The following is an 11,705-nucleotide window of genomic DNA, read 5'->3' on the forward strand; positions in this document are numbered from 1 at the left end:
CCCCTTCTTTCGAAAATCCTTACTAGAAGTGTATTTCATAATTAGGAATACAAGACATGGTCTCCCTTTTCCGTCTTGTATAACTCTGTGTAGTGTGATTAGAAATGCCATTAAAAGAACACATCAATCAAACCACACACAAGACCAAATCAATTGTGGTCCGTTGAATGAATACTCTTAAACAGTTCCACCATGATTTAGTCTTCAAAGGATTATCAAAATTAGACTTTAACCTACAGTAAACACCCTTCTTTATCAAGAGTTGGGGACCGGGAAATAACATCGTTAAAAAATTTCAACTAAAAATAAGAAGGATTCGCCAACTTCATGCATCCACAAATAGATTACAACCTCAGAAGACAGGAACACATCGCCAACTAAGAATTTGGATAAAAAATGAAGCTCCACAACGAGCCCAAGGATGCGTAATTTTTAGGAGCTTCTTTATTCTTTGTTCAAACAAACTACTATTTAAAACCATTATTTAATTTTGAGCTCGTTAGTTCAAAATTAAAAATGCTCAGACAATACAACAACAAACATACCTCGGACTTTTGAACTTCCCTAGAGCCCGTGTTTCTACCCGGTTGGACGAGCATCGCCTAATAGGAAATACGAAGCTTTCATTAGTTGGTAAATTTTTAAACTACATGATATTCAAGAAATTTAAATATCTTACCGCTTTGATAGATCCACAATCGACCGTCGCCTTTTTTACTCATTTTGTCAAGCCTCGAAACAAACGTAATTCAATTTTAGTATCGGCAAAAATAAATTTAGCTATCAAACTAAGAAATTACATAAACTTACTTTTCAAACTTTTGTTCGTAAGGGCGAGGTTAGATGAAATGACAAGAGAGTTGTCGTCGAGTCATATACCATGCACAAACTGCAAACCAACTACCCCCAAAACTGCCACCCACACCAGAACGCTTGTTATAAATGAACGAATAGACAAAAATACTTGACAGTCTTTTAGCAGCAACTTGTAACTTAATTTGTTGCCACATATTGAGCCTGTCCAAGTAAATATATTCTCAAATTAAAAACTATTATTCAAAAGAAAGTAAATACATCAACGGTTTCCACATAAGAAGAATGAAAAAACAAATAAAAAGGAAAAAACTCAAAAGCAAACAGCAAGTTTTCTGCTGCACCTAGTATTATTATAATGACTAAAGAATGGATCCCAACAAAAAAATACTCACTCCGTCTCAAAATATTTGTCGTTTTATGTAACCAAGACAAAATTAAGTAGCTTCTTCCCTTTTTACCCTTGTATTAGTTAGCAACATTTAAGAGGTTCTCATCATTAATAAAGTAAACATTTATTGAGGAGAGATTATATGATGAAATATGTTAAGGGTAAAATAGTTAAAATACTAATCTTATAAATCTTTCTTAATGGGCGTGTAAATGAAAAAGTGACAAATATTTTGAGATGAAAGTATGAGTTGGGACCACATTGAATAAAGTATGACTACAAAAAAATAGTAATAAAGTCCCACTTCTCCATAACTTTTTGGAGACAACAACAAAATATTGGGACCACGTTCAAAAAATTAGGGCACATTCACAAATAGAACCTCGTTTTTTCGAAATAGGAATCACAAAAATGGAATCCAAACCTCAATAAATGAAGTCAATCCTAAAACCACAAACCAAGGCACCTTCCGTTAGTGCTTTTCCTTTTCTCAAAAATAAACTAAGCCATATCAACAGTCAGCTAATTCAACTCGATCGATGGATAACATCTCTGCCCATAAAGAGAAAAAAGAGGATATGCTCTTATTAGGGTGTGAAAGTCAATGAAGGGACAGTTTCGCAGTTCCATAGATTAATGGACCAACTTTAAGCATTTTCTTAAGCAAGTCCCCACCAACAAAGTTGCTAGAGTCTAATGGTTAACTAAAAACTCGTAACTTTTGGAGAAAGCTTCAAGTTGTTAACTAACATGGTAGCTCTTTGGGAATACCTAGAATTTGGCCGAGCCATCATGGTGCAAAAGTTAGATATATGCCTTGCTAGAGTCGGCAGAAAACATGCTGGAAATTAGTAGGTGTCTGTTATACAATGAAGAATTATACATTTACAATTTTGCTAACTCTAGAGACAGTGTGCTCGCAAGAAATTTAAAGAGGGTGACTCCTTCGAGATGGTAGGACAACATTTTTCTCTAATTTTCTCCATCTTGGCAGTTCTCTTCCTTATGTACATCTATGATTTTACCATGTTCTGACGCCTTTTTCATCTGTCTTAACCCGCTGAAGCAGAAAATTTGCCTATCCTTTAAGATTAAATTAGAACAGCTAATGGTTGTACAACTTAGGTAAAGAGGTATGTCACCCATGACATAACTGCAGTCAACAATATAATATAATATTACAAACTTCTTATAAATAAATTTTTTGAGAAAGGTAACAGAGTAAAGGCTTCTTATAAATATATCAAACTACAAGATCAAATCTCGGAAGCCTATGATAATTAATTTTGCCAGAAAAAGGAATATGTGGGATCAGACACGTCTGGATGCTGCAAGGACAAAGTTGAAAATTGAAACTTATACAACGTAAGAAATAATAAAAGGCCATGCATGGAGATGAAACCAACATATAGCAAATTGCAAATTGTGAACTTCGAGTAGTTACATTGAACTAATTTTGTCTAAGAAAAAAGTTGCATGAGAGGATCAACACAAAGGACAACTTAACTGCTTCAATGTTTCAGTTCTTGCCACTTTCAAACGGCATTCCACTTCGTCTGATCTCTTGTGTTTTATAGAACCTGAATGCAAGTACAATTGATTATGTGACTTCTCAAGAGAAAAAGATATCATCATCTCTGTCTCAGTCCCTGTATCTGTAAGATACGAGTAATATTATACCCTTGATAGCCATTATCAGCCAGCGATTTGCTGAATATAATACTTCAAATTGAGATATCATAACAAGAAATAAGTTATATCTAAAGAAATATGAAGGGTGAAGGTTGGTAAGAAACCAGACAGAACATTACCAATCCTTTTGAGACTCTTTTTTCTCCTTGAGGTAAAGGTAACTGCTTTTGAGAGATTCTTCTCACGCTTTGGCATAATGTTAGCATTCTTGTCCTATCAAGAGATTCATAACAAAATTACCAATACATGTCAAGAGACGTGGTCAAAGGTAAACACAGCCAATAAATGTTTCTAAAGTTCTATAACTTCAGCAGACCTTTACAATTGGCTCCCCAACCTCACCACAACCAAGAAGAGGTTGCTCATGCCATCCTTGCATAGCACGGGTAGCAGCACCTCTTCTCGCCATGCCTGATCCAGGAGTTTGATGACCAATTCCCTGCATAATTACTTCAAGATGGTTCATTTTATACATCTAAATATGCCTAAGAGAGCCCAATGGTTGATTAATATGAGGAAAGATGATATAAATGAAACCATATAAATGAAACCTTTAAAACAAAGCGACACAAATCTATTTATAAGATTCATTGAAGCTTTTTTAGCTTGTGCGATTACACTAGGTATGTTGTTTTGTATCGAAGCTTTTTTAGCATGACTAGGAATAAAGAGTAGATTGGGCGAGATGCTCTTTCTCGGAAATTGGAAAACAAGGAGTAATGTTTAATTTAAGTTACAAATAAAAGCAAAAAGATTTATGTTCCATAGAGGTTCCACGATCTTTCTTGTGATACCATATTCCCAAGTCGGGTCAAATTGGGATATTTTTTAATCACTGTTAAGGTTTAGGAAAAAAATCAGCAAGGCAGCTCCATTTTTTTTCCCCAGAACACTAGCAGAAGTTAAAAAAAAAAAAAAGAGAGTAGCAGCAACATATAATTTTACTTTTATGAAAAATTCATCAACATATAGTCACTGTTAACATATAAATGCTCTGTGAACAACATAACAGGGGAAAGAAAACACAGCAAAACAGAGCAGAAAAAAGAAGAAAGAAGGAAGGAAAAAAAAAAGAAGAGAAATTATGAAGAGCTGAAACCCTTGCGGGAGAAGTAGAAAAAAAGTAGAACAATTCTGGGTCTGAAATAAGAGTTTTCTTAAGTCGGGACTCTTTTTTTCCCTTAAAACCGACCTTTTAAAACATAGAAAAAATAAAGCGATGCTTCACAACGCTCCTCGCATCGCAGCGCTTCGGCGCTTCTGCCTTGGAAGCGACCGCTTTTCTTCACCTCCGTCGCTCCAGGTTTTGGAAGCGCTGGGTCCTCGCTTCGCTAAAGGGGTGAAGCGCTCGCTTTCCTGAACACTGATTTAATCTATATACACGGTATAATTTTCCGGCGAAGGGTGTTGATCTGACCACCCTTGGAAGGCTGTAGCTCCGCCCCTGGCCATGCACCAGTCAAAGCTTGAGTGGATATGCTTCCATACACATTGAACCTTTAAAATCTTTCTGCTTCTTTTGCATGAGGGGAACTCAAAAAGGAACCTCTAGCCATTCCTTTCAAATATTTGGACCACCTGCAATGACCTTCCATTTCGGTTGAACCAACTTTTGAAGTTCTGAGATTTGTGGTCGCTCAGGAATTCATTCATCTTAGAAGAGGATTGTGAGAGATCTTGATTATCCCTTTACCTTTTGACTGCTGAGTGTCTCTGGTTTAACCTTCTTTTCTTTAACCATAGCAGCATAATAAAATGTTTTGAAATGTTCAATTGAGGGGAGGGACCTAGCTGTTCTTGAGGAATCAGTGGGATCTTGCTGGCTAAATCTTCCCACCCCAAGTTTTGTGAAAATCATGGGGAGTATAATGTTATATCTTCTCTGTCCTTAAACTCCCACCATGCCTGATGTCTCCCTAAGTTTTTCCGGAATTTGAACACCATGGCGTTGAATCAACTTCCTGAATATATTACCGCCAGCCATTGTCACTGCTCAGTGTTGCTGAGAACCAAAGGGAAATCTTCTTGATGAAATGCTTACGTCTCTCCAACCATTGATACCACAATATGGAGTCATATAAAAGTTCACACTAGTGTTATAAGCTTTGTGACTAACACACTAAAAGTATTTCTAAGCATGTTCTATTCAATCACTTGAAGAAGGGAAATACAAACAAATTCGGCTGGGAGGAAGTGAATTCCTAGAGATGAGAATGAGCTTCTCTCTCTACTATAAATCTCTATTTTTAACTTAGGTGGAAAAGGAATCGATTTTGGAAAGCATTTGCATGTTTTCATTTATAAAGAGAAAGTCCTTTAATCTTTTGAGTTGGGTCGTTGTTTTGAAATGGTTATCCTATTCGTTCTAACGATATTCACATCGTTGCCTACTCGAGTGAACTGTCTAGTTGTCGTGCTTCCTAGAGCTGATCTGGTTTTGTGCTAGGAAACTATTAGTTTTTGCCTGCTTTTCCAGGTCTGATGATGAGTTGGTCTTGTTTTAACATGAACATAGTATTCTACTTGTATTGACTCTATAATTCGCTTTGATCCTTATCTCTAGGGCTAGGGATGAGTTCTATGCTGAGAGGCGCAGGAAGAAGGAAGAGCTGTTGCGAAAGGGCAAATGATTGCTTTGGCACTTGCATCCTGGTTGCTGTATTGATAGAGATCTATATTTTGTGGCTATCGCCATTGTGCCTTTTTATGTTCAAACTTCAAGTTGCATTTCCAGTGTGTCTAAAAGCGGGGTCCTTGCAGGATCGCAGTAAGAAGTGAAGTGAATTTAGTACTATTATAATTAGTTGTAATTAAAACTAATTAGTATTATAGGCCAATGGGTATGTTAACTCAACTCTTCAAAGTTGTGAGTTGTTTGGATTATTTTGTCGGTCATTGTTTGAAATGCCCACTTTGCTGATGAAATTACCCGTTCCCATCCAGATTTGACCCAACAGGCCAATTGCCACCCCTAGCTAAAACCTCCTTGGGATTGATCACTTCAGCCATGAATCGTTTGCTTGCTTTAATGTCGAGTTAAGTCTAATTCGGCTGCCTGCTTGAATAAGGTCATGTTGAGCTGCATTTTTTATTTGATGTAATCACATATAAATAAAGGATCTAATAATATTTAGAGTTACCCTTTTCAAATTCTAATGCATGATGTATAAAGTTATGTTCTCATCTTCATCTACTTTAGTAACTCACGCTTACCAACTATAGTGATGCATTCTCTTTGATTAAGACAAGGTTAATGGAAGCAAATTGACCAATTGTGGTCACGCCCGAACTAAAGCATGATTGCAAATCTCACCAATGCAACTTGCAACAAGTATCGTGATATGCTAAGTTGAAAAATAGCGCAAGAAAGTGATTTGAGCATTTCTCTATGTTTCCCATTATCCTATATCATAAGGTTTGGCCGCTAGGCTAGGACAATTGATCTACTTTTGTTAATTTTGTACTTGGTAATTTTAGGACCTATATCAATGTTGGCCTGAGAACTAGAGCTTTGAACTGTAACTAAAGGATTGGTCTAGACTTTCATTTGTTATGAAAAATGTAGTTAATAGAGCTGGGGCGGGAAAGAGAAATCCTAAACAAATAGTCCAAGACAAAATCCGCATATGCATGATGAAGCGTTCTAATCACCAACCCAAAACTTATTTATCCGCAAAATTCTGTGGTACAAAATTTAATGATCATGGCATCACCTCTCTGCACGCAAAACTATAGGAAGCATCTCAGGTATTCATGCACTTGACTTGAAAAAACAAAAATAACATTCAGCGTTACTGATATATTACACAATAAACGACATAATGTAGAGAAATTACCCAACACCCAAGATATGAGTAAGGAAAAATATGAAAACTGGTACGTCATTCCCCAGATTCTAAAACCAATATTAGTGGATAAGCGACGCAATCATTCAGCCAATCAAATGGAAAAAGCAAAACCACATCATAGAGCAGAAGCTAAAGTTGACATTAAAATTATGCTAAAAGGAGAACACAATGAAATTAATTAGCATAGAAATTATACTGTAATGGAATTGTTAAGTTAAATAAGGAAGATATGAGAGAAGAAAATCTACTTCTATATACTTCTATATTAATCTTGCTGATTGAAGCAGCACAATGGATATTCATGGAAGTGATGTAACACGCTACTGAAAAATAAAAAGAATATTTTTGTCATTGTGACTAAACTCCAGGTTAAACTACACCTGTTTCCGGATAACAGCTACAAAATTCCCTGGGCAGCATATAGAGCTAAAGAATCAACTATACACAGTTGCAATGGTTCAAAACGGAATTGTGAAGGGCAATGCGTACAAATCAACATCCTGAAGGTATTGCGCCGGTGGCCACAACGCAGAGCTTCCACAAGTTGTGTCATTGCTGCATACATTTGTTTCCTCCACTCTCCTTTGCTTAGGTTTTCCTTGGAATAGCCACGCTTGATCATCATCAACATCAAGATGATCACTTTGCAGACTTGGTGGACGCCAGTTCTCTATCAAAGTCTTGTACTGAAATTCTACGCTGTTCTCTTCCACTTTGGAGCATGATGGAGTTGCCCTGTCCACAGTCACACTGTTGATCCGCCCAGAGGTAGATGCACTTGGCACTACAATTGGTAGAGAAGGACGACAACTTTGGTTGTTTGTAGTATTGGACAAAGGATTGGCTCTTTCGGCAATTGTCCTGGCAGTAACTTCTGCTTCTTGTTGAGCAAGCTTAGGCAAGTGCTTCTCTTTGGAAGCTGATGTCTCACCTTGCACGCCCTTTTTAGACAATCTAATCCTGATAATGCTACCTGTTGTCGAGCAAAAAAAACTGAATAAGCGACAGAAACAACATTAGACCAAAATGATTCAAGTATGATAATTAAAGAAAAATAACTCACCATGCGCCTTGTATGCCAGTATGTGAAGGTGAGGCAGGCCTCTTCCTTTTAGTGCTATTCTGGGTGCTGTCAGTGAGCACAAGGCGTTTCCATGTTCCTCAGTGAGGTTGCTTCTCTCTAATTGCTCAGCTTCATCTTCTAGACATTTAAACAAGTACTTTCCTTTGGACTCATGAGTGGCCTTATCAAATCCAAGTTTACTCTTCTCCTTTTTTGCCGCCTTCTCTTCTCTTTTCTTTTCTTACTTTTACCCTCTTCTTGTCCTTCTTCTTTTCTATTTAGGTGTCTCCCTCTCCTTTTGGAGCTTTAGAGCACCAGGATAACAAGTTCAGAATAGAACGAGAGAGAAGATACGGCATGACCAGAAGGATAATGAACAAATAAGATCCTCACACGGAGGATGATTCACTGATCTTTTATCACATCAAAATAGGCATGGGTGTAGCACCAAAACATGTGCTGGGTTCACAACATATACTTGCATCAATATGACGGAATGCAGTAATGCACCTAGTTCAATTTATCACACGACCTGGCCCCTGGTATTACAATAAGTTGCATAAAACATTCTAACAAAGTTCAATCATGCAAGACCAAAGCAAGTTCTTACTCATGGGACAGGCGGACAAAGAATAACTATACGTCACCACCACATAAGAAGAAACTTAACATTGTGGGCTAACCCAAAATATATATTTCATCTTCTGTGAGATTGTGCAAAAAGAAACATTTGAAAATGAACAATTAAAAACAGTCAATTGAACAATACTATCTTTCAATTAAGTGGTTGTGCCAAAGTAACCAAAAATTACATGGATCCTAAAAACATTGTGCTGCTTCACAAATGAGAATCTCATTGTGCTTATTGGATAAAGAAAGGCTGTGCGGCCTGGACCCAAATTCATCAAAAGATGCTTGGACAGTGTTTTAAATACAGATTTTTTCACAAGGCTTTTGAAATATGCATGTTTGTATAGTTGTCTATTTTGGTTGTGAACTTTTGTACGCGTTCCAGCAAAAGATATAGGATTTTGGAAGAGTAGCTCAAAAGCAGTTTTACCCAAAAATATCTTCTCCAAAAACTCTACTGAAAAATCTATTTAAATATTACTTTGTGAAACAGTTTGCAGCTCTATAGCATAACAAAAAAAAAAAAAAAAAAAAACATAGATCCATAAGGCAACCAAAGACAAGAGGATCTGACAATAACCTGAAGCATACAAGGCCAATCGAGATTACAAGCTACCAAAAATCTATCTCCACCACTCACTCAAATATCAAATCGGCAATTAAGTGGTCTTATTATAAGTAGTTCAAAACAATACATTAAACCCTAATGGTTGCCTATAATTCACACTATTCATTGTCCAACTATTGGTATCCAATTATTCGGATTTCCTATGACCTATCTGGTAACATATATCAAATCCTTACAATTCGAAAGTTAATACAACCCCAGGTGCAGGACAAAACAAATCCTCAATTTGGTACAATTAGAAAATCCGCACGAATCATCCTTCAATCTATTCCCTAATTAAATTTTTTACAACATTCCCTAATTAAATACAAACCAGTTAAGTTTCAGAGGTCAATAAAGCCAAGGTAAATCCAATCTGTACATTTATTTACAATGAAGAAACCTTAAATCCAAGATTCATAATTGGTACACAAATTTTCCTAATATAGATTTACACGGTAGCGGCTATAGACCAGTGGCAATTTGCATGATTGCCCTTCGCTGGGGTGGTCTTTAATTTTTTTCCCATTAAAACAGTGTCTTTAATTTTTGACCTTCACTAAAAGTGTCTTTAATTTTTGACCTTCACTAAAAGCCTTGTGGTTTCGGGTTCGAACTTCCGCTCAGTCAAAAATTAAAAAGAAATTCGCAAGGCATAAGTTGGGACTCCCAGGGCGCAACTTATGTCTTAAGGCATAAGTTGGGTCTCAAACTCTGCCTTAAGGCAAAAAAAAAAAAAAAAAAAATTGTTAGAATTTTGCGAACATCTGCCTTAAGGCCTAACTTTTGGCAGAGGTTTGCCTAAAAGCCTAATTTTAGGATAAAAGTTTGCCTTAAGGCATATTCCAACTTCTGCCCTGCGAATCCTAACTTAAGCCTTGCGATTTTTTTTTTTTTTTTTTTTACTGAGCCTGAGTTCGAATCCAGGACCTCTGGATGTTAAACGAAGGGAAAATATTAAAGACCACCAATTTGAGGGGCAAAAATTAAAGACCACCCCAAAAGAAGGGCAATCCGCGCGAAAAAAATGACAGACTAGAGTTACGATGTGGTACACATTAGATAATAAAAACGAGCCAATAATTGCATTAGACGCTACAGAATAATTTCAGATATGACGTGTGAAGTCAGTCTTAACAACAAAGCTTAACTTCGGACAAAATGTTTATTATCTCTATTTTCCTATGGCTGAAATTCAGCATTGCTGCATGAAGTTCAAGAAAAAATGATCAAACTACAATCATATTTGTATGAACTTCAAGTGAAAATGCCACAACTTCAGACAAAGATGGTTGAAGCCATCCAAAAATAATTAAACTCCAGCCATACGTGGTTAAAGTTCATGCAAAAATAGATGAAAAGACTGAAGTCAGGGAAAAATGATTGAATAGTTAAACTTTAGTTATATGTGCTCTTGAACTTTAGGTAAAAATGCCTATAATTCATTTGTATGAAACTTCAAACATTTTATCTAAAGTAGGCTTTGCCAAGACTAATTTCGGTCACCACATATTTGACATCCAAAATAAATTAGTACAAAAAAATTACAAAACTTAGGATATTACTTAAATAGTAGTTTGTATGTCACTAAGGTGAGAATGAGATGACGATCACGCCTCTTTTCTTTCACCAGAAGTTCATGGGGACACGGGTGAAAATGGTCCAGTTCTCACATGGGCCGAGGCCCCATTAGACATTTCTAAAAATATCAGAAACAACAACTCAGGTTTCATCAGGTGATGTTTTCCTCTTACAAAAATATAAGAAACAAACATCCGAATAAATTGCCAGGGGCATTGAATCCCTAAATGTTTACTTTCACTTTTTGTTCTACTTTTGAATCAAAGTTGACTAGAGATATCTGCAAAAGATTTAACCTATCTACATATACTGATACTTGGATAAATTTACTGCATTACACTACGAATGTATCTTAACATATTGTATGAAGTAATCTAGTAATCTATTTTACTTCTCAGGTTACTGATTTCACTTTTCATGTATGATTACATCTAAATATCTTTTATTTAACCTTGATTGTTGGTGGTGGGGGGTGGGGGGGGGGGGTTAATCTTTCATACCATTACTGTATAAAAGTTCTCATTTGCAAATGTTTGGCAAAATACAACTCCATGACTGGACCAAAATGATGTAAAAAACAGTTTCATTCTGGTCTCTTGAGTTTTTCTTGAAACCAAATGCGGAACCCATGGTCCACATCCCCCGGCCCAATTCCAACATCATAGAATCACTGCTATGTTGCGGAACCAATATTAATATCAAACCAGACGGCAAAATGATTTAAGACCAGAGCTGATCCTTTATTTTCATTAAAAGATTTTCTTTACTAAAAACTATTTGTTCATACCAAATGAAGTCTCTAACTAGGCGCTTGGACATGAACCGAGTGATATTTGCAAAGACAAAAGGTCGTAATTGAGGTTAAGTTGAACAAGAGTACTGAAAGTTGAAGTTGTATTTGGATATATACTTTTGACATAAAAAAAAAATGGAAGATCTGTGACAAAAATTTCACCAGTTTTTCAAACGTGAAACAAAAAAGCTGTAGAAATTCACCACTTTGGATTGAAAAATTAACACAATGTATAACCCAACAGGTTTTGAAAAAAAGAAAGGGAAAAAAACATGTCCATCAGTCAA

At 36.3% G+C, this 11,705-nt stretch overlaps 1 protein-coding gene across 1 annotated transcript; it reads right to left on the reverse strand.

The window, feature by feature from the left end:
• Positions 1 to 6,972: 6,972 nt before the first annotated feature.
• LOC132034766 (uncharacterized) lies at positions 6,973 to 7,754 on the reverse strand (the record flags this gene model as incomplete). The annotated part of the gene is made up of 1 exon (XM_059425126.1): positions 6,973 to 7,754. A coding segment is annotated over one exon (552 nt), but the record flags the coding sequence as incomplete, so codon positions are not given.
• Between the last annotated feature and the right edge of the window lie 3,951 nt (positions 7,755 to 11,705).

This window comes from Lycium ferocissimum, chromosome 10 (assembly GCF_029784015.1).
Source record: "Lycium ferocissimum isolate CSIRO_LF1 chromosome 10, AGI_CSIRO_Lferr_CH_V1, whole genome shotgun sequence".
NCBI classification, from domain to species: Eukaryota; Viridiplantae; Streptophyta; class Magnoliopsida; order Solanales; family Solanaceae; genus Lycium; species Lycium ferocissimum.